This window comes from Myotis nattereri (assembly GCF_964212035.1).
Source record: "Myotis nattereri genome assembly, chromosome: 21".
NCBI lineage: Eukaryota > Metazoa > Chordata > Mammalia > Chiroptera > Vespertilionidae > Myotis > Myotis nattereri.
Genome location: NC_138097.1, coordinates 11295085 through 11318596, shown reverse-complemented (window position 1 = coordinate 11318596; position 23512 = coordinate 11295085). Strand labels below are relative to the sequence as shown.

Genomic DNA, 23512 nt, shown 5'->3' with positions numbered 1-23512 from the left:
TGGGGTGGCTCTGAAGTCGAGTGTCAGCCCATGAACCAGGAGGTCAGGGTTTGATTCCTGGTCAGGGCACATGCCCGGGTTGCGGGCTCAATCCCCAGTGGGGAACGTGCAGGGGGCAGCCCATCCATGATTCTCTCTTATCACTAACGATTGTCTCTCTCCCCCTCCCTCTTCTCTGAAATCAATGGCCCCAAACCCAATCCGAGAGTGACACAGGAAGGAGTGGGTGGGCCAGGGGACCCCCAGCAGAGGGGAGCCCCACAACCCCCGTTCATCTGGAGCCCTCGGCCTGTGCCCCTTATTCTGTCCCTGCCCAGCCAACGAGTCCTCACGAGGCCAGTTCTAAGGAGCCATTTCCAGATGAATTTCCCTGGTGAGGCCCCAGCACAGCCACACCCTCCCTCTGGCAGCCCCGTGGCCAGACCTGCCGCCCAGGGGCGAGGCGCCTCCTCTGTGGATGGCAGCCTGGCTCCCCAATTTTGTGCTGGAAAATTCCTCCTGTGCCCCGAGGCCTCCAAAACTAGGGTGGTTTCATCCGCCCCCCCCCCCCCCCCCCGTTTCCATCCAGCCCAGTCCCTCCCTCCTCTGTGGCCAGCCCCTTTCCCAGATCACCAGGCGCTGGCCTGCGCTGCCCCCACTGGCCACTTCCTGATGGCCCCTGCCCAGGGAGCCATGCGCCAGCGCCTCCCAGAAACCAGTGCGCTCAGCCAGGAGGCCCTGCGCCCACTTGGCAGCGTCCTGGCCCCCTGTGGGCCCCCAGCAGCCTCCTCCTTCCTCCGGCTGGGAGCACGCTGAGGCTCTGGGGAAACTGAGGCTGAGGGTGGGGACCGGCACGAGGACGAAGAACCACGCAGCAAGAGCTCCAGGCAGTGACATAAATATATTTTGGAAGTTGCCTGTGCATTCGGGGGGGCCGCCCAGGCCCGCCCACCTCCTCCCCATCTATCCATGGACCCACCCCATCCCCTGCTGTCTTTCTAGGCTGCAGCTCAAGGGTCAAGAGGGGTCTCCAGGGAGGTTGTGGGAGTGTCAGAGGTTCTGGGTGGCGGCATCAGGAATGGCTGCATCATGGCTCCAGGCTGAGCAGCAGGCGTCTGTTACTCCAGCCTGGCGCCTCGGGGCCCTTCCTCCAGGGCCATGGGAATGTGGGGGGTGGGAGGCGGGCTACTGGCCACAGAGGCTGGAATCCCAGACCTACTCAACTCCCACAGCGCCTAAGAACATGGGATGGGTTGGCTCTCGGCCTTTTGGCAAGATCAAGTGTAGAAGAGGGGGTCTGGCAGGGCCAGGAATTGCCTGCGGCTCACCTGGCATGAGGGTTGGGCGCCAGGGGCAGGTGGGAGGTGGGGCGGGCGTGTGGGAGGTGAGGTGTGAGGAGGACAGAGGGAGGGAGAGGTGACCGACATCTTCACCCCCCCCTCCCCGCCCCCCACGGCACTACAATCAGGCAGGCGGTGGGTGGAGGAGGCAGGAGGACCACAGAAGGTCAGGAGAACAGGCCATCCGGTCCCATCAGCTAGACCGACGAGCATCCCAGCAGCTCCACCCGGAGGGTGATGCGGTTGTGCCAGGCCACGGGCAGGACGCGCACAAAACGAGCCATGAAGGGCGTCTCGAACATGTTCCTCTTGTGGGAATTATTGTCAAAGTTGCCTGGGAAGATCTAGAGACAGAGAAGGTGTCAGGAAGGCCACCGGGGCTGGCCCCCCTCCCCTCAGAGGCCCTCCAGGGCTGCCCCCCTCCCCTCAGAGGCCCAACGCGCAGGGCACCGCACCGTGGAGTGGCGAGGGGCGGGCAGCTGGCACTCACCTTGCTGCCCTCGGCCCCCGGGTCCTTATACTCGGTCCATTTCAGGCCATCGTTACTGTGGGCCACCTTGTAGGCCGCCACGTACTGGATGGTGCCGAAGTCTCGGGCCCCCTGCGTGATGATGCCGGTCACCTGTTTCTCAGAGCCCAAGTCGATCTACGGGGGGGGGGGGGGGGGGGGGGGGGGGGGGGACACAAAATAAAATAAAATCAACCACATTGTCTTCGCTTGCACCCTTTCCGGTAAAGTGGGAAAAGGCAGACACGCTGAGACAGGAAGTGCAGTTTGGGGAAAGCCGCTTGTCAGGGAGGATGTTGGCGTCACAGCCTCAGTTTCCTCATCTGTACAATGGGCATAAATATGCCCGGCCGGCGTGGCTCAGTGGTTGAGCGTCAACCTATGAACCGGGAGGTCACGGTTCGATTCCCAGTCAGGACACGTGCCCGGGTTGCGGGCTCGATTCCCAGTGTGGGATGTGCAGAAGGAAGCCGATCTATGATTCTCTCTCATCATTGAGGTTTCTATCTCTCTCTCTCTCCATTCCTCTCGGAAATCAATAAAAATATAAAAAGTAAAAAGTAAGTACCACCAACTTTGTCAGACACAATGAGGCAATTCACTGCAACGGAGCTCACATTTCAGAGTCGGGGCTCCGGCCAACCCCTCGGCATGAAGTGCTCCCGGGGACCCCGGCGGGGCTGACCACAGCCTGACCTGGGTCCTGAGGAGCCCAAAGGCAGGCAGCGCCTCACAGAACCCGGCTCCACGGGCTAATGTGCTCCTTGGGGCCCAGAGACAGGCCTGATCCCGGCCCTGACCAGCCTGGGGAGCCAGCCACCTGCCCCCGCACAGGCAGCCCCAGGCCCCAGGGTGCAAACTCCACCCACTGCCAGCCAGCAGGGGAGCCCCAGGCAATTCCTGACCCTGCCAGGACCCCGCTTCCGCATCTGTGGCATGAGCAATGCTCTGGTGTTCGCGATTCTCGTGGTTCCCAGTTTCACTGAAACCCGGGGGCTGCCCTGTGGTCTGTTCTCAGACAGCGTGTCAGAGAGCAGTGCTCTGTGCTCAGGCAGGGAAGCCCCAAGGTGCCTGTCTTGGGGTGCCTCCTCCACCCTGCCTGCCATCCATGGGCTCAGCCTGGTTTCCCTGGGGCAGCCAGTGGAGGTGGCTCTCCCCCTACCAACACCCCCCCCATCCCCACCCCCACCCCCACACACATACACAGACACACAGACACAGACACACATACAAATAGGCAGACACACAGACAGACACACACAGTCAGGTATACAGATATGCACAGATACACACACAGACACATACACACCCTCCGCATATACATATAGACACAGACACACATACCTCTAGAAAGACACACAGGTATACAGACACGTACACATACACTCACTTATACAGACACACAGATATACACAGACACACACAGAGATATACACAAACACAGATACACAAATATACATAGACACACACACAGATATATACACACAGATATACAGACACGCTAACATATATACACACACAGATATACAGACACGCACACATATATACACACACAGATATACAGACACGCACACATATATACACACAGATATATACATACACACAGAGATATACACACACACACACACACAGATATACACACAGACACACACAGACACACACAGATATACAGACACAGATATACACAGACACACACACACACATAGATACACACACACACAGATACACAGACACACACACACACACACAGATATACACACAGACACACACAGATATACAGACACAGACATACATAGATACACACACACACACACAGATATACACCCACGCACAGATACACACACATAGATATACACAGACACACACACAGATACACACACACAGAGATACACACAGATATACAGACACACACAGACATACACACAGATACACACACACAGATACACACACACCGATATACACAGACACACACAGATACACACACACACACAGATACACACACAGATATACACAGACACACACACAGAGATATACACAGACACACACACAGATACACACACACACAGATACACACACACACAGATACACACACACAGATACACACACACAGATATACACAGACACACACAGAGATATACACAGACACACACACAGATACACACAGACACACACACAGATATACACAGACACACACACAGATACACACACACACAGATACACACACAGATACACACACACAGATATACACAGACACACACACAGATATACACAGACACACGCACAGGTATACACCCACGCACAGATATACACACACACACCCTTTCTACCCCAGGGCTGCAGGCCTCCGTTGAAGCAGCAGCGAGCTCCCCTGCTCTCCCCGCTGATCGTACAGAATCAGGAGGAAGGTGGGGTACATGGCAGGAGAAAACAGCAAACAAACAAGACTTTTCAGAAATTCCCTCTTGGGGAGCGGAAGCCTGGGCCGTGAGGAGGTCAGAGACCTGACAGCACCCCCCCCGCCACCCCCCCCCCCCCGCCCATCTCACCCCTGGAGCCGGGCCCACCTGCAGCCACTCGGAGGCAGAGTTTTTCTCCGCGGTCCAGGCGTTGAACTTGCCCTGCTGGTCCAGCCGCGCGTAGTAGGGGTACCAGCTGAAGGAACTCAGGCCCCAGGTCCTGTAGATGCTGGAGGCTGTGATCTGCTTGTCAGGGATGGTTCTGTCCTTCATTCCCAGGGGTTCATCACATCCTGCTAACAAGAGGGGGGGGCTTGTAGATCTAGGGTCCCCAGGCTCCCAGGGGTGTGAGCACCAGGCAACGAGGTGGGGAGAAGTGTGTGGATCCCACCAGCCCCTGGCATCCTCTGGGACAGCAGCTCCTTCTGCCTTTTAGAATCAACCGTCCTGCCCAGCCCGTGTGGCTCAGTGGTAGAGCATCAACCTGTGAACTGGGAGGTCAGGGTTCAATTCCCAATCGGTGCGTCTGGCTGGGGTGCGGGCTCGGTCCCCAGCATAGAGCGTGCGGGAGGCAGCCGATCAATGATTCTCTCTCATCATTGATGTTTATCTCTCTCCCTCTCCCTTCCTCTCGGAAATCAATAAAAATATTTTTAAAAATTAAATTAACCATCCTTCGTTCTCACTGCCCGCCCACCCACTCCTCCCTCAGCCACCTGCCCTCAGCTCCCACCCCTACCCGACTTGCCCTTCACCGATCACCTGTTACTCTTCCTTCTCTGCACCAGGGCAGGCCCTGATCGACCCACCACTTCCCACCCTCCTTCAAGGCCTGCCTGTGAGACACCTCCTCCAAGAAGCCTGCCCTGACCACCTCACTGAGGCAGGACTTGTCCCTCCTCTGGACTCTCAGCACTTCCTATATCACTCCTACAGTACTGCTGAGTCCTGGGATGATCATCCAGGACACGAGTAACAACCATCTCACTGATTCAGTGCTCACTTCGGTCAATTCATCTCCCACACAGAAACCTGAAGATATTAGCCACCCCATTTGACAGGCGAGAAAACTGAAGCCGAGAGACACTGTACACCAAGCCACACACTCAAACTCCCGATTGCCACGCCACGCTGTGACATCATCTCCACCATCCACACACCCACCCAGAGCCGTGAACAGGACTGCCAGCCGGAGAAAGTCAGAGAATCAGAACTCCTGGGGCTCAGGGACCAACCTTGATCCTTGCCCAGCAGACCCTGTGTCAGGGTCTAGAACAGTGATGGTGAACCTATGACACGCGTGTCAGAGGTGACACGTGAACTAATTTTTTTGGTGGGTTTTTCTTTGTTAAATGGCATTTAAATATATAAAATAAATATCAAAAATAGAAGTCTTTGTTTTACTAGGGTTGCCAAGATCAAAAAATGTCTCTATGTGACACGGCACCAGAGTTAAGTGAGGGTTTTTCAAAATGCTGACACGCCGAGCTCAAAAGGTTCGCCATCACTGGCCTAGAAGATTCCACGCCCGACAGCTGGCATACTGTCAGACAGGCCTGTGAGGGCGGGCCTCAGGAGGGGGCCTGGGTTTCATTCAGGCCTGCCCCAAACACTCAGGCATGTGCAGCGGCTGTTTTCTACTAGTCACGTGCACCTTCAGGTGGCCTTCAGAATAGCTGAAGGCTCCCAGGGGAGGGATGGGTGTGTCTCACATCTGGCGGGATCCCCAGTCCACAGCTGGTCTCCCTTGGGGTAACTGGGAGGGGAGGGGGGGGGCAGTGGGCTTGGAGAGCCAGCCGACTGGAATGCCTAGCAGGGCAAGGAGATGGCCCAGCCCTCTGGGAAGGAGACAGGGCCATCTCCTCGCTTGTTTGGCTCGCCAGGCTCAGCCTGTCTCGGCCTGGAAGGGAGCCGGCTGGGACAGGACCGAACAGGCAACTGTAACCGCTAAGGCAGTGCTTCCCAACCTCTCTGTGGCCACGCCCCACCATCTCTAACATCCTATGCCCCCACCCCCGGGACCTGTAATTCTTATTATTCAAAAAGTGAGCCCCTATGTACGTGGAGGAAGCCTCAGAGGCCATGAACTTGGTCTAAACAAGCTTCCGTCAGTCAGAGAAGGATAAATATCACATGATCTCACTCATTTGAGGAATATCATGAACATTATAAACCAAATGACTTGTATGCATGCATATAAGCATAACCAATGGACACAGACACTGGGGGAGGGGGGGTGAGGGCATGTGCGGGAGCGTGGGGGGCGGGTTTGGGGCTGGCAGAGGGGGAGGTCAATGGAGGAAAAAGAAGACATGTAATACTATATGTAATACTTTAAACAATAAAATAAAACTTAAAAATAAAAAAAAATAAAATAAAAATAAATAAACAAGCTTCCAAAGAACATGGCACCCATGACAGAGAAAAAATAAAAGAACGAAAGGACAGTGGAAAGACAGAGGAAGAAATCACTAAGAAATTGTTTTAAAAAATAGTAATAGGAAGTGATAGGAAAAAATAGCAAATACAGTTTCGAAACATAGAAGAGAGAACTGAAATCCATAAATATGCCACCATGTCTATTTATAGACTGTCTATGAGGCCCCTAGAACCAGAGAAAATGCAAAACATTCACTGTTAATAACTCATTCTCGGCCCTGGCTGGTTTGGCTCAGTGGATAGAGCGTCGCCCTGCGGACTCAAGGGTCCCGGGTTCGATTCCGGTCAAGGGCATGTACCTGGGTTGCGGGCACATCCCCAGTAGGAGATGTGCAGGAGGCAGCTGATCGATGTTTCTCTCTCATCGATGTTTCTGACTCTCTATCCCTCTCCCTTCCTCTCTGTAAAAAATCAATAAAATATATTAAAAAAAAAAAAAAAAACTAAACCCAGCCAGGCACACAGACGTCAGCTCTGAATGGTACTGGGTGGTATCTGAAATGGGGGTCACAGGAAGAAGTGCCACGGAGGAGAAAGGGGGCGCAAAGGGTGGGTCTTGGGGTAACACGAGAAAGGCAATCGGCCTTACAAGCCCTGCAGTTCCGCCAGTGGCCAGCAGGTGGCACTGTGGCTGCAAAAAAGCGGGACCCGCTACCTGGATCTCAGAGAAAACAGCTGAGCTGAGACAGGGAAGCTGGGCCGCCCAGCCCCCTGCACCCTGGCCTCCCCCAATGGCGCCGTTTTTTCCTGGCTCAGAGGAAACCCGTCCTTTTCTTGTCCCCCATTCCTCTGTCTGGGACTGTCTCTGGAAATGGCAGCAGGAAGCACCAGCTACCTGAGAAACCTCTGTTTCTCTTAAATGCAGACAAACCGGAGTTTTTTGCAGGGCAGGAGGGAGGGGTGTGGGGGGTGTGGAGAGTAAAAGTACTGGATGGGTAGATGCCAGAAACCCAGGGATCTAGATCAAGTTTTAATGCCTGCCAGCTGTGTGCCCCTGATAAATAATTTATCTGGGCCCTAGCCCGTTTGGCTCAATGGATAGAGCATCAGCCTGCGGGCTGAAGGGTCCTGTTTGGATTCCAGTCAAGGGCATGCAGTGAAGCAGCCAGTCCATGATTCTCTCTCATCATTGATATTTTTAACTCTCTCTCCCTCTCTCTTCCTCTCTGAAATAAATAAGAATATATTTTTTAAAAATACTAATAATTTGCCCAGCCGGCGTGGCTCAGTGGTTGAGCATCGACCTATGAACCAGGAGGCCACGGTTCGAGTCCCGATCAGGGCGCATGCCCGGGTTGCGGGCTCGATCCCCAGTATGGGGCGTGCAGGAGGCAGCCGATCCATGATTCTCTCTCATCATGGATGTTTCTAACTCTCTCTCCCTCTCTCTTCCTCTCTGAAATAAATAAGAATATATATTTTTAAAAATACTAATAATTTTATCTGGGCCTCACTTTCCTCATTCATTCACTCCTTCATCAAGTATTTATCCAGGCACCGTTCTAGGCACTGGGAATCGAGCAGTGGACAAATCAGAATGAAGTGACAAGACTTTGAGAACGGAAGTGGCGTCTCTTTTGTCCTCTCCCCACCAGAATGCCATGGGTTGGCACAGAGAGGATCATACCCGGGCAGGGCTGCTGACGGCCGGGTGACCCCTTTCGTGTGCCTCTGCTGTGTGAGCCGGGGCCCTGGGCCTTGCTACAGCCCTGCCCAGCTCAGCTTGGCTGAGAAGAGAGGCCAGCCCCTGGGGCGGACCCCAGCCGCCAGCACTCACCAGTCATCTCGCAGCCAAGAAGCTCAAAGCGCAGGGTGCAGCTCCGGTGACAGCCAACGGGCATCAGCCTCACGTACTGCAACTCTTGAGGGACGTCGAACATGTTGACCTTCAGGCCATTGTTGTCCACGTTCCCCGTAAATACCTAGGAGAGACGGAGTAGAGCAGCGGTTCTCAACCTGTGGGTCGCGACCCCTTTGGCGGTCGAACGACCCTTTCACAGGGGTCGCCTAAGACCATCCTGCGTATCAGATATTTACATGACGATTCATCACAGTAGCAACATGACAGTTATGAAGTAGCCACGAAAATAATTTTATGGCTGGGTCACAACATGGGGAACTATATTTAAAGGGCCAGAAGGTTGAGAACCACTGGAGTAGAGGGACGGTCAATGGGGGCAGGACCCCTTCCTGGGATTTCCCCTTTCCTCCTCGGGCCTAGGGGGCGGGCAGGTGGGCTTAGCGGGGACGTGGCCCTTCCCCTGGCCACGCCCCCAAGATCCCCCTGGTCGCACCTTCCTTGGTCATCCCGGTGCCTGGGCACGAACCCCTGTCTTGCACACAGGGCCACCTATCAATCTACACGGTGCCTGTGCGAGTTTGGAAAGGACACTCCTTTCTCAAGCCGTTTTATTGTAACAGTTTTCCCACAGGTAGAAGCGCACAAACATATGTCCCCGTGGTGCATGGGCTCGCCTGCTAGTGATATCCTTGAGCGTGACACCTGCACGGCTGTATGTGGTGGTGCTGAAGGCTCAGAGTGCACCCCAGCTCCCCTACCCCCCAGCATCCCCCCCCCTCCCCCAACAGGTCACTGTTGAGTCTCACTATTCTCATCTATAAAGTGGGGCTATTGCCCTGGCTGGTCTGGCTCAGTGGATAGAGCACCGGCCTATGGACTGAAGGGTCCCAGATTCCATTCTGGTCAAGGGCACGTACCTAGGTTGCAGGCTCAATCCTTGGCCCCAGAGGCAACCAATCAATGTCTCTCTCTCTCTCTCTCTCTCTCTCACACACACATCAATGTTTCTCTCTCACTGTCTCTCCCACTCCCTTCCACTCTCTCTAAAAAAAAAAAAAAAATCAATGGAGCCCAGCAGGTGTGGAACCAGGAAGTCATGGTTCGATTCCCGGTCAGGGCACATGCCTGGGTTGAGGGCTCCATCCCCAGTGTGGGGCGTGCAGGAGGCAGCCGATCCATGATTCTCTCTCATCATTGATGTTTCTCTCTCCCTCTCCCTTCCTCTCTGAAATCAATAAAAGAGATATTTTTTAAAATACCAATGGACAAATATCCTTGAGTGAGAATTAACAAGAACACCAAAATAAAAACCTTTAAAAAAAATTAGAAATAGAACTATCATACGCTCCATCAATCCCACTTCTGGGTATATATCCAAAGGATAAGAAAAAAAAATAATAATGAAAATAAATAAAGTGAGGCGATTTGCTTGTAACCACAAAACATGGGAATAATCTGGGTTTCCCAATTTCTGGGAGCAAAGATGCCCTTCAAGACCCCGCTCCCCTCATGGCCAATCACCCAGGCTACCCACCCTCGCCTCAGTGGGGGCCCTCTAACAACGCTGGCGGCCCGGGCTGCGACCACAGCCCTCCTTACGGCCCAGGCAGCCTCACCTTGTCTCCTGAGTTCCCGTCATCCTGGATGAACCTGAACTTTCTCCCGTCGAAGCTGTACGCCACCTTGAACACCTTCACGTACTCGGCTCTGCCTGCGCGGCTGGCGCCCTGCGTCACCACGCCCGACACCTGCATCCGCCGTAGCAGGTTCACCTGGACCCAGGGTGGGCAGGACGGGACACGTAAAACTCTCGCGTCCCTTCTACCTCCTCCTTCTCCCTCCCCCCCCCAGAGCAGGGGCAGTGCAAGCAGGATAAGTGATGGATGGAGTCTCTCTTGTCCCACCCTCTCAGGACTGGGGACCCAGTGCTCAGGGAAGCCCAGAAGGATGGACAAGGCCCCCAGAGACCTCATCCAGTGCAAACAGCCCCTCCACAGCCTGGGGTCGGCTCCCCCTCACCCCGCCCACCTACTCCAAGCCCCCCAAGGCTGCTCTCCACTTACAGACACTTCATCTGGAGCCGTGGTCGGCAAACTGCGGCTCGCGAGCCACATGCGGCTCTTTGGCCCCTTGAGTGTGGCTCTTCCACAAAATACCACATGCGGGCCCTAACCGGTTTGGCTCAGTGGATAGAGCATCGGCCTGCGGACTCAAGGGTCCCAGGTTTGATTCTGGTCAAGGGCACGTACCTTGGTTGCAGGCACATCCCCAGTAGGCGGTGTGCAGGAGGCAGCTGATCCATGTTTCTCTCTCATCGATGTTTCTGACTCTCTATCTCTCTCCCTTCCTCTCTGTAAAAAATCAATAAAATATATTTTTAAAAAAATACCACGTGCAGGTGCGCACGGACAGTGCGATTGAAACTTCGTGGCCCATGCGCAGAAGTCGGTATTTTGTGGAAGAGCCACATTCCAGGGGCCAAAGAGCCGCATGTGGCTCGCGAGCCGCAGTTTGCCGACCACTGATCTGGAGGAACCTGCTACCTTGATACCTGGACCCCCTGATGAACCCTCCCACGGTGACCCCCAAATGCAGGCACACTCATCTCACCTTTTCTCCTCCCATCATGCCCCCCCTTAGCCCCCCCCCCTTCCATACCTGGATCCAGGGTTTCCGATCGTAGTTGCTGGCTGTCCAGGCATTGACGATGCCCGAGCGGTGCAGGCGGGCCAGCTCCGGGGCCCAGCGCTGCAAAGCCATGAAGCCCCAGTGCACGGACGAGGCGGAGATCTGCCGGTCGGCGATGGCCCCCGTCTCCATGCCCAGCGGCATGGCGCACCCTGCAGGGAGGGAGACGGCAGTCGGGTGGCCACCCTCGCAGGCGGGACCCAGAGGACGAGAGAATAAGAAGGCAGACGGTGTGGCCTCTGCCAAGGACCCAGAGCAGAGACCATAGGGGACAACGGGAAAGGGTGCGAGGTGAGGAAGCACAGCACCCAGGTCTGTACGCGTGAGGGTGCCGTGATTGACACCTGGAGGACCACTGCACCCAGCCCCGCCCCTGGCTCCCCCAGGACGGCTTTGGGAGAAGGGGCACCTCAGATGGCAGTGGGCTGCCCACAAAGCAATAAGCACACCCATAAGCAAATGCGTGTGGAGTCTTCTAGAACCCCATATGGCACGAGTTTTCTGATGGGACGTGAAGGCCGTTCTGATTTCTCTCGGACCCTCTGCCCTTTCCAACTGCTGGTCCTGCCCCAGCCACCTGCCCAGCCGCCCCTGGCCGAGGCCCCATCGCCTTCACCATCACCCCAGCGAAGTGGTCAAGGGGTGAGCCGTTCTCCTGGCTCCCAGCAGGGAACCCAGGTTCAGGCCACCCTACACCGCCGCACCCCAGGCTCACGCAGGGATAATGGGGTTCAAAGTGGGGCTCCAGGGTCAGAGCCGCCAGTGGCTGAGCCTATCCTCACACCCCATGTGCCTGCCCCCTGAAGGGCTCAAACATGCATTCTTGAGGCTTGTGGGATCCTTGTAGGCTCCCAGGAAACATAGCACATAACAAGGAGGGGGGCTGCAGCCCTAGCCAGTTTGGCTCAATGGATAGAGCATCGGCCTGCGGACCAAAAGGTCCCGGGTTCGATTCCAGTCAAGGGCATGTACCTTGGTTGCAGGTTCCTCCCCGGCCCGGGCCCTGGTCAGGGCACAAACAAGAGGCAACCAATCCATGTGTTTCTCTCACATCAATGTTTCTCTCTGTCTTTCCCTCTCTCTCCACTCTCTCTAAAATCAATGGAAAAATAGCCTCGGGTGAGGATTAACAAAAAAAAAAAGGGGGAGGCTGCAAAGGTCCCTCTGGGGGGCTGCTCAGCCTCTGTAGAGGCCTCCTGCCTCGCCCAGGTGCCACCCGTCTAGGGCAGACCCCAGGCCAGAAGGCACAGGAGGCTAGGTGGGTAATCCCAACTCAGGCACACACCCATGGTTACCTCGGCGCCCAGCACAGTAATTAGTGGGCCCACCTGTCCCCCACCCAGGGCTGTCTGCGTGGCGAGCCCCCCCTCACCCCCCCCCACACACACACACTCCCCACACATTCCTGCACCCAGGATGTCAAACACATTGGCCTCGGCCCAGGGCCCATGCCTGTGAGGTGAAGGGCATCATTTAACCTGCTCCCCCGACAGGGCCCCAGCAAACTTCACGTGTCCCCTCGTCTGCCTGAGGACAACCTCCTGCCCCCTGCCCAGGATGCTCAGGGACAGGCACAAAGGACTGCAGAAGTCCGCCCACCCCCGCACCCACCCCTGGGCCTAGGCGTGGACTTTTCACACCTGACCAGGAGGGAGGCCATGAGAGCCACCGCGGGCAGTGTCAGCTGGGCCCACCCAGGGCCATTCTGCGGCTGCCGGGTAAGCAAGCAGGCCAGCTTTCTGCATGTGCCCGGCTATCCTGGGCCTCTGACTGTAAGGCAGTGGTTCTCAACCTCCCGGCCCTTTAAATACAGTTCCTCACGTGGTGACCCCACCATAAAATTATTTTCGTGGCTGCTTCATCACTGTCATGTTGCTACTGTGATGAATCGTCCTGTAAATATCTGACAGGCAGGATGGTCTTAGGCGACCCCTGAGAAAGGGTCGTTCAACCGCCAAAGGGGTCGCGACCCACAGGTTGAGAACCGCTGATGTAAAGGGCCAGCCCAGCCTCCCCAGGCCCCGCCCTCCTCAACTCCATAATGAAGCTGAAGGTCAAACATGGGCCAGGAGCTGTCAGACCCTGGGGCCCAAGCTTCATTGACTGACCTCCCCAGGCTCCAAAAGATTAAAAATGTGTTTGTTTTCCCCTCTTGGTAGAAAAACCCCAACACTTGCCCGAGCCGGGTTGCTCAGTGGTTAGAGCATCGGCCTGCAGCCTGAAGGGTCCCAGGTTGGGTTCCGGTCAAGGGCCCATGCCCGGGTTCTGGGCTCAATCCCCAACGGGGAGTGTGCAGGAGGCAACCAATCAATCATTCTCTCTCATCATTGATGCTTCCATCCCTCTCTCCCTCTCCCTTCCCCTCTGAAATCAATAAAAGTCTATTAACAAAAACAAAACACAAAAGAAAGAAAAACCCCAACATTTAACCCTGATGCTCTTTATCTGGTTCATGGGCACCCAGGAAACGGCGCTCGCATGATTCAGGGGCCACCATCCCCCCTCGCTCCCCCTGCAGGGACATCTGGCCTGGCCTGCAGCCCCAGGAAAGAAGCCAGGAGAGGAGCAACCAAACCCCGCCCCCATCCTATGGCCTCACGTAGGCTCTGACCCACCCTCAATCTACCCAGAGGAGGCCCTGACACAGGGGCTAATGACACCAGACATGGCCTGGCTGCCAGGACTGTGGCTCAGGGTCACCCCCACCCCCGCTCCCCCCGACCCCCCGCCGACAGGGCAGGTCCCAGATACTCACTGCTCTCACAATGGGTGCCCGTGTAGCCTTGCTGGCACTCACAGACATACTGTTGGAAGACATCGCCACGGAGTGCCTCCTCATCAAGCGCCTGGCATTCAGCATCATTGCGGCAGGGGTTTGGGAAACAGGGACCTGGGTAGGAGGAGGCAGGTAAGATGGGCAGGTGATCAGGAAAGAGGGGGAGGGGACGGGGGGGGTGGACAGGGGGTTGGCGGAGGCAGACAGCAAAGAGACAGACAGCAACCGTTGGACCTAGCCCAAAGGGACCCTCTGCCTAAGCTCCGCCCACTGCCCACCTCCCTCTCCCAGGCCTTCCCTTCCTCCCCCCCCCCCCCCACACCCTGCCTGGTGGGGCCAGAGCCAGCCTGGGGCCAAGGAGGGTCCTGTGTGGGTGGATCAGCCCAAATCAAGGAAGCACCCAGCTTTGCAAGGGGCTTGCGGGGAGGGAGGGGGAGGGCGGGGGGGACGGGGGACGGGGGACGGGGCGGGTTCCAGGGAAATGCTGGCTGACAACCGACAGGTGCGGGGGACACTGCCCACTGCAACACGGACCGGCTCACCCCAGCAGCCTGGGCTGAGACTGGGAGAGAGGGGAGGCGGAGGGAGGCAGGTGCTGCCCAGGGCAGGTACCTTTCGCAGTTTCGTTGCAAATGGGCCCCGTAAAGCCTTCGGGGCAGAGGCAATAGAAGGGGAGCTCGTCCTGTGACAGGCAGGTCCCACCGTTCAGGCACTCGATGGAGTCACAGAAGTCACCTGCAGCGGCAGCTCCAGCTCAGGAACAAATCCCTTCGCACAGTAAATGCTTGGGGGGCCCACTACCATGTACGTAAGTGCTGGGCCCCCGAGACAGAGAAATCAGGCGTAGCCCGGGCCTCAAGGCGTCACGGGGACCAGTGAATGGGGGGTGACAGGCCCCGTGAGTCTACACAAGGGGCCACTTTCCAGGGGTTTCTGCCAAGGAGACTGCGGTTCTAAAAGACGGGGTGAGGGGTGCACCAAGCAGGAGAATGAGGAGAGGACATGCTAAAGAAAGGCAGGCCCGGCCGGCATGGCTCAGTGGTTGAGCACTGAGCTATGAACCAGGAGGTCACGGTTCAATTCCCGGTCAGGGCACATGCCCGGGTGGCAGGCTCAATCCCCAAGGGGGGCAATACAGGAGGCAGCCGATCCATGATTCTCTCTCATCATTGATGTTTTTCTCTCTCTCTCCTTCTCCCTTCCTCTCTGAAATCAATAAAAATCTATTTATTAAAACAAAAAACAAAAAGGTAGAAGCACAGAGAGCCGGGTACACTGGGAGACCAGTAAGACAGCTAACCAGGTGGGCTGGCACCAGACTGGAAGGGACAGTAAGAAGGACAACTTTAGACTTTTCTACCTGCACACCTAGGGCTCACCACCTTCCTTCAGCCTCCCTACCATGACCCGCCAGGAAAAAGCAAATCAGAGATCCTCATTTGGGATGGGGGGATGGGGACCCTGGTTCCAATTCCGAGAAGGGAACTGTTATCTGCGGAGATGGGCTGGCCTCGTCTGGGCTGGGGAGGCGCTTGGGAGTGACACAAAGATCCCTCTGGCTGCTGGGTGGACAGGTGACAGGATCGGGGATCTAGGGGACCAGGAGAGCATCGGGGTCGCTGCCCCAGGCCTCCAGGTAAGAAAGGAAAGGCAGAGGGGGTGAGGAGGGCAGGCAGATGTGAGGCACACTGGACGAGGACTTCAGAAGTGGGAGGAGGGCTGGCGAGGACATCACAGCCTCCACTGGGGGCCTGCCTGGGTGGCCGATGTGCACGATTACCCTGGTGAACGGGGTGAGCCAGGCCTGGAGGAGGGGCTTCTGACTTTAGCGTTCCCAGGGGGCTCCCCCGGGCCCCACACCTGTTCCGGGTAAGACACGAGAAACATTTGTTCCTCCCCACAAGTCTGGCCATGCCAGGCTGGAGGGCCCTCCTCCTGGAACCCCAAAATCCCCGCGAGCCGGGCTCGGGCTGCAGGGAAGGGAATACCGTTAATGAGCTACGGAGCCCTCAGAACTCCACCTTTGCACTGGAGCTTAGGCGGCTCCCCACGCGCTATTAGTCACTGGCTTTAAATAGCAGGTTAATCCCCTCCCCTGACCTGGCGGGCGGCGGCTGGCGGCTCGGGCTCAGACAGGGCCTTGGTAATGGCCAGAGTCCTGGGCTCCGGTCCCAGCAAAGTCCAACTGCGCTTCCTCGCCCTCCCAGGTGGCTGCCGGGCCACGTGGTCCAGGGGGGAAAAGGGAAAAGATGGGGACAGGGTGCCTCCTTCCCCTGGGGGCCCTAGACTGACTCACCTGGGGCACAGCAGCCTGGGGACTTCCCGGGCCCAGGTAAAGCCAGATCACCCCACTCCCACCCCGACTAACTTAACCACCTTTGGGATTTCAGGGTCCTGCCCTTTTGGTACATTTCTCCAGGCTGCAGGGACTGAATGGAACGGGAAGGGACAAGACCCAGGTCTCTAAGGGTTACTGAGGGGAGCCACCAGCTCCCCAGTGCGTGGGAGCCTGGCATGCCCTCAAAGGCTTCTTGCTGCAGGCGCGGGGTCAGGGGTCAGACTGTCACGGATGGCAAAGCCAGGCCTCGGCTGTGACCCGCCCACCCTCTGGCATCAGTCAGTCCTGGAAGTGATGGATGGGGCGCCTGAAGGGGTCGCCCACCCACCTCCTTTCCCGGGTCCTGGAGGAGGAGGACTGCGGGCCCCGCCGCCAAGGGGATGGGGCATCCCAGGACCCGCCTGCGGGAGGCCCGGCTGGTGGAGGGAAGCCTCCTGGGCGGGGGAGGAGGACCAGGGAAGATACAACAGCACTCCAAGGCCACGGAAGGAGTCCGGACAGGAAGCCAGCCTGGCCGGCCGCAGCCCTTTTCCGAGGCCTTCCCCAGCCTGGGAATCCTCTCCCGGGCCCCACCTAGAGCCCTGGCATCCCACCCACTTCCCCGCCCGCCCTCCTCTTATCGCTGGTGAGCGCCGCGCCACGCCACGCGCGCGCGCGGGCGGAAATCTCCAAGGATCGGACCAGCGGCCAGGGCTTGGGAGGGAGTTCGCTGCCCGGGAGGGAAGTTAGTTGGCCGGAGACTGATCAGGACCGGAGTCCGAGAAACTTGCAGCGGCAAGGCGCGCGCGCAGGGCGGTCACGGTGCAATGGCCTCACGATACCGATGGGGAAAGAGAGGCCCTCCACAGCGGATTCCTTTGTTATGTTGCAGCCACCTCCCCGGGGATGGCTGGGCTGTCACCCCGTGTCCCGAGCCACCGCCCGGCGCCCCAGCCTCTCTCGCCGACCAAAACTCCCCGGTGCGGAGACGGCGGGAGAGGCCGAGCGCAGCGCGGCCGCCAGCGGGGGCGCAGCCGGGGGAGGTCGCCCCTCGGCCCCGCGAAGGCTCCCTGCCCAAGTTTGTCAACAGTGGAGGTGGAGGGAGGGCGCCGCGCCGAACTTCCGAGCGGAGAGGAGGGGCGAGGGCGGCGCGATCACTCACCGGAGCCGGCGAAGAGGCCGGAGGCGCAGAGCAGCGCGCCGCAGAGCGCGGCCAGCAGGCGGGGGCCGGGCATGGTGCGCACAAGTGGGGGACCCAGCGCGGGACTGAAGATCGGGACGTGCAGACAGAGCGCGGGCTCTCACTCCTGCTCCAGGACCGGAATAAATCAGGCAGCGCTGCACCTCCCACTGGCCCGCGAGCTCCGCCCAGGCCGGCCAGGGGCGGACTCGGGGCGGGGCTCCGCAGCAGGGAGTGAGGGCGGGATGCCGGGGGGAGGGTGGGGTGGGGAACCCAGGGGTCCTCGCCTCCCACCTCCTGCCCCGCCACGCCCGCCCGGCCTCTGGATTGGGGCTGGTGTGACCTGGCGCCCGGTCTAAATAGACTGGACAGGGCAGAGCGCAGATGGAGTTGTTTGGGTTTTAGCTGTTGTTTTTTTTTTTTTTTACTTTAGACTTAAATAGCTACACCCTATGCATCATACTAAGGAAAATTGTAAGCACACTGAATACCAGCTTCACTTGTCAGATTGGCAATGGCAAGGAGGAGGTGAGGAGACCCTGTTAGCAGGAGGCTGTGGCGAACAGGCCCCAGCAGGCATTGTCGGAGGGCGTGCCCATTGGTTCAGCTTCCCCAGGGAGCGACCGGGTAATCCCTGTCAAAGTGACAGGCGCGGAGCCCAAGAGGCTTAGCAATTCCACGTGGAGGAATCCATCCTACGCAGGTGGCCCTGGCTGGTGTGGCTCAGCGGATAGAGCCCCCGCCTTGCGGACTGCAAGGTCCCGGTTGGGTTTCCGGTCAGGGGCAGGTGCCCCGGTTGTCGGCTGGGTCCCCAGTAGGGGGCGTGCAGGAGGCAGCCCATCCATGATTCTCCCTCATCCTTGAGGTTTCCATCTCTGTCTCCCTCTCCCTGCCTCTCTGAAGTCAATAAAAATATATCGGAAAAAGAAGAAAAAAAAAGAAAAAGAAACTCACATGATGTGTATTCAAAGGAAACAGCACATCCTAGCAGCATCCTTTGACATGGAGTTGACAGGCGGCGGCGCTCTCCCAACCTCCCTTCCCCTCCCCTTGCGCCCCCCTCCCCTCTCCCCACACCCCTCCACGCCAGGAAAACACGAGCGGTCGCTGCGCTGCCTCCACGGCCGCCTGCCCACGGCGAACCGGCCCCAACGGCCGTTCCCTCGCCCCCCTCCTAAGGCTCCCCCGAACGCCACGGGCGCCCGCCCCCCGCCACCCCGCACGCTCCCGGCTCGGCTCGCGGGCACCTGGCTGCTGCGAGGCGCCGCGCACCAGGCCTCCCGTCCCCGCAGTGCCGCCCGCGGGCCGTTTCCGATGCATTTGCATCCTTGAAGAGCGTCTGCAGAAGAGGAAGGAAAAGATGGGTGAGGACACATATACTCAGTAGCTCTTCTTCCCGCAGTGAGAAAATGCTTCGAAAGCTAAGCTGCTGCGAAATGATGGCCATTGTCTGTGATCGCACCATTCGTGTCCAGGACAAACTTTGCCAGGTACTAGCAGTTTGCCGTGATTTTTTTCTCTGCACCGGACTTGTAGGCCAAGCAGAGGATGAGGACAAGAATCTGTTGGAGACCTAGCTGGTTTGGCTCAATGGATAGAGCATCGGGCCTGCGGACTGAAAGGTCCCGGGTTCGATTCCGGTCAAGGGCACATGCCCGGGGTTGTGGGCTCGATCCCCAGTCGGGAGCGTGCAGGAGGCAGCTGATCAATGATTCTCATCACTGTTTCTAACTCTCTCCCTCTCCCTTCCTCTCTGAAATCAATATATATATATATATGTTTTGTTTTGTTTTTAAGAATGTGTTTGGCCCTGGCTGGTTTGGCTCAGTGGATAGAGCGTCACCCTGCGGACTGAGAGGTCCCAGGTTCGATTCCGGTCTGGGGCACATGCCTGGGTTGCGGGCTTGGTCCCCAGTAGGGGGCATGCAGGAGGCAGCCGATCAATGATTCTCTCTTATCATTGATGTTTCTATCTCTCTCTCCCTCTCCCTTCCTCTCTGAAATCAATAAAATATATATATATATATATATCTATATATATATATATATATAGATATATATATATATATATATATATAAAAGAATGTGTTTGATTTGCATCTTGTTACAGTGACTGGTTTTATCCCCCTTCTAGAATATGCTTACACGGCCACTCTGGCAATTAACACAGAAAATATAGATGTGCTGGCTGCAGCCAGCTATACGCAAATGTGTAGTGTTTGCTAGCACCTGCTCAGAGTTCATGAAATCAAGCATTTTATGGAATACAGCCAACAGCCAACCGGAAAAGAGTCTCGGGGCTGGACAACAAAAATAACTCTACTTGCAATTTCACTTCTGGAGATGGAAGCCTTTCACCAGTGTCCTCAGAGTGCAGCGTGGTAGAAAGAACCATTCCAGCCCTGGCCGGTTTGGCTCAGTGGATAGAGCGTCGGCCTGCGGACTGAAGGGTCCCGGGTTCAATTCCGGTCAAGGGCACATACCTGGGTTGCGGGCACATCCCCAGTAGGGGACCTGCAGGAGGCAGCTGATCCATCGTTCTCTCTCATCATTGATGTTTCTATCTTTCTCCTCCTCTCTGAAATCAATAAAAAAAATATACTTTAAAAAAAAAAAAAAAACCTATCTCGCCCTAACCGGTTTGGCTCAGTGGATAGAGCCTCGGCCTGCAGACTGAAAGGTCCCAGGTTCGATTCCAGTCAAGGGCATGTACCTTGGTTGCGGGCACATCCCCAGTAGGAGGTGTACAGGAGGCAGCTGATCAATGTTTCTCTCTCATGGATGTTTCTATCTCTCTATCCCTCTCCCTTTCTCTCTGTAAAAAAAAAATCAATAAAATATATATTTAAAAAAAAACGATCTCTAAGAGGCTGGTTTACAATTATTGGTCAACACTGTCCAACTCCATCAATGTAAAGAGGAGAGAAAAGGCTGCCCCTCCCCCTCCGCTGTCCAGCATTTGGGAGCGCAGACATCACATGAGCTTGAGCAGAATAGCACAGCGGCCCCACACTCGCGGCCTTGACACTCGCGGCCTGCAAACGCACACCCTCCTCCCCAAAGCCGCTGCTCGGCGCACTCATGCTCTGTGAGCAAACAGCCCTGCCCAGGGACCGAACAACCCGCTTTTGTTGCCAAGCCAAAGGCCAAGGGCCAGGGGCTAGTGCTGGGGAATAAATACACTCTCAGTTTCAAAAACGCAGAAGTGTTTGCTCGCTGAAACCAGAAAGGTGGGTGGCATTCTGAGGTTCCTTTATGGGAATTTTCTTGCTTCGGCTGGGGTTTCAATTAACCACTGTCCTCCCTGATGTCTCTGGCGACTACCCCACCCTAATCTCCCCTCCTCTGACGCCTGAAGCCGGACACTCAGAACCAGCCAAAGGTCCCCTCTTCACAGCTGAGCGGCCTCCTGACGTATCTTCTCACCCACCGGCTGCTGCACAAGAATTAGAGCTGGATCCAAACCCCCGCTTCACAGCTTACCTGTCTGATGACCCCTGCCCGGCTGCTCCGCAGGCTCCTTCCTTTTCTTTTTATTTACTTTTTACTTTTTAAAAAATATACTGTTTTATTGATTTCAGAGCGGAAGGGAGAGGGGGAGAGAGAGAAAGAGAGAGAGAGAGAAACATCAATGATAAGAGAAAATCATTGATCGGCTGCCTCCTGAACACCCCCTACTGGGATCGAGCCCGCAACCCGGGCATGTGCCCTTCACTGGAATTGAACCCAGGACCCTTCAGGCCCACACTCTATCCACTGAGCCAAACCAGTTAGACCTACTTTTTACTTTCTTAAAATATATTTTTTATTGATTTCAGAGAGGAAGGGAGAGGGAGAGAGAGAAACATCAATGATAAGAGAAAATCATTGATCGGCTGCCTCCTGCACACCCCCTACTGGGATCGAGCCCGCAACCCGGGCATGTGCCCTTCACTGGAATTGAACCCAGGACCCTTCAGTCCGCAGGCCGATGCTCTATCCACTGAGCAAAACTGGCTAGGGCTTCTTTTTATTTATATATATATATATATATATATATATATATATATATATATATTAATATATTTCATTGATTTCCTACAGAGAGGAAGGGAGAGGGATAGAGAGCCAGAAACATCGATGAGAGAGAAACATTGATCAGCTGCCTCCTGCACACTCCCCTCCGGGGACGTGCCCGCAACCAAAGTACATGCCCTTGACCGGAATCGAACCTGGGACCCTTGAGTCCGCAGGCCGACGCTCTATCCACTGAGCCAAACCGGTTAGGGCTTTAATATATTTTTATTGATTTTAGAAAGAAAGGGAGAGGGAGAGAGATAGAAACATCGATGATGAGAGAGAATCCTTGATCGGCTGCCTCCTGCAAGCCCCCTGCAACTCAGTGTTAGGTCTGATCAAATAATTGAATCAATACCCCTCCCCTGGGAACTGACCCTTAGGCCACTTCACAACTGACATTCCCCTTCACTTAGACCACATTCCACTTGCTAAGACCATTATCTCTCCCCTCTGTATCTTCCCAGGATCCAGACCTGCACAGAGAATTCTCTGCCCAGCAAAAGCCCGCCTAGAGTCTTTTAAAAACCTCTGACTCCCCTTCTTTGGGGGCTGCTGCCATTTTGGGGCTCAGACCATCTGGTTTTCCAGATGACCTAATAAATGCATAATTCTTTACCCCTTTTGGTCTCGTGTGTTCCTCCTTCTGGGACCCTAACATGTGCCGTGACCGGGAATCGAACCGTGACCACCTGGTTCATGGTTAGACGCTCAACCACTGAGCCACAATGGCCGGGCAAGGAACTTTATTTTCTTCCTTCAGAGTCTGTCTCCTTTCTTCCTTGCCAGGGGGTTAATGGCACCAAGGGGAGTGGCCTCGCTGGCCCAGAACGGTTCTGGTTCTAGCAGCCTGCATCTGCTGGGGACAAGAAACACGCCCACACCTGGGTTGGATGGGTACTCGCTCTGCTGAGCAGAGAGGAAGTGAAAGAAAGGCCTTAGAAAGATCTATTTTTATAAGGCCCTGATCAAAGCCTTTCTAACTGGGCCAGCTGGACATCTGGACACCTCATCATCTCACGCCTGAGTCCAGAGCAAGGCCATTGCCAGAAGAACATCAAGTCCTTTCCTGGAAGTGGAATTCAGGAAGGCCTGGGGCAAGGGCCCAGGCTGGGCAGGGTGGCAGGCGAGGTGTCAGTAAAATCCAGGCCAGGAAGGCTGGTCAGTGGCTAACCCTATCGGCACCACCATCGCCAGCACCAGCCTCTCCAGTTCCTCCCCTCTTCTCATCCCTCAGCTGGACTTGAGGCAGGGTAGTAAGAAGCTAGGAGGGCCCTAGCCGCTGTGGCTCAGTGGATAGAGCGCCAGCCTGAGGACTGAAGGGTCCCAGGTTCTAATCCCATCAAAGGCACATGCCCAGGTTGCGGGCTTGATCCCCGGTGTGGGGCGTGCCGGAGGAAGCCAATCCATGATTCTCTCTCATTATTGATGTTTCTATCTCTCTCTCCCTCTCCCTTCCTCTCTGAAATCAATAAAAATATCTTTAAAAAAAAAATTCACTGAGCATCTGCCAAACTGTGTGGTGTGATGACCCATTTCGAAGCCCAGAGTTGGCCCTGACCGGTTTGGCTCAGTGGATAGAGCGTCGGCCTGGGGACTCAAGGGTCCCAGGTTTGATTCCGGCCAGGGGCATGTCCCTTGATTGCGGGCACATCCCCAGTGGGGAGTGTGCAGGAGGCAGCTGATCCATGTTTCTCTCTCATTGATGTTTCTAACTCTCTATCCCTCTCCCTTCCTCTCTGTAAAAAATCAATAAAATATATTTAAAAAAAAAAAGAACCCCACAGTTGGTATAAAGAAGATTTTAAGCTGGAGACATTTGAGATTCAACAGATACAAAAAGAAGCCTCTGGAAACTTGCCTATCTGACCACAAACAGAAACTTCTGAGAAATTAGGACCACCATCAATTCCCTCTTGGGGGGGGGTGGGGGGTGTCTTCTCCCAGGAAAGGGAGTGAATGTAACCCTACT

The 23512-nt window shown here is 56.0% G+C and overlaps 1 protein-coding gene across 2 annotated transcripts; it reads right to left on the bottom strand.

The window, feature by feature from the left end:
- Positions 1-865: 865 nt before the first annotated feature.
- MFGE8 (milk fat globule EGF and factor V/VIII domain containing) lies at positions 866-17916 on the bottom strand. Of its 2 annotated transcripts, none has more exons than XM_081114649.1 (9): positions 17467-17916; positions 14600-14722; positions 13967-14101; positions 11182-11363; positions 10140-10295; positions 8500-8644; positions 4392-4576; positions 1810-1965; positions 866-1663 (listed from the first exon to the last, which is right to left on the bottom strand). In XM_081114649.1, exons 1-9 carry the CDS (start codon positions 17537-17539, stop codon positions 1517-1519), a joined length of 1302 nt encoding a protein of 433 aa, XP_080970775.1. In that variant the 5' UTR covers positions 17540-17916; the 3' UTR covers positions 866-1516. The 2 variants fall into 2 exon arrangements, with proteins under 2 accessions (XP_080970775.1, XP_080970774.1); XM_081114648.1 differs by having other exon boundaries at positions 4392-4579; positions 17467-17618.
- Between the last annotated feature and the right edge of the window lie 5596 nt (positions 17917-23512).

Excerpts from the sequence above, each read along its gene's own strand:
- MFGE8 (XM_081114648.1), bottom strand. The coding sequence starts at position 17,539 with ATGCCCGGCCCCCGCCTGCTGGCCGCGCTCTGCGGCGCGCTGCTCTGC. Across the intron at positions 14,102-14,599 it reads TTGCAACGAAACTGCGAAAG|GTCCCTGTTTCCCAAACCCC; the intron begins GTACCTGCCCTG and ends CCTCCTACCCAG. Across the intron at positions 10,296-11,181 it reads ATCGGAAACCCTGGATCCAG|GTGAACCTGCTACGGCGGAT; the intron begins GTATGGAAGGGG and ends CCCTGGGTCCAG.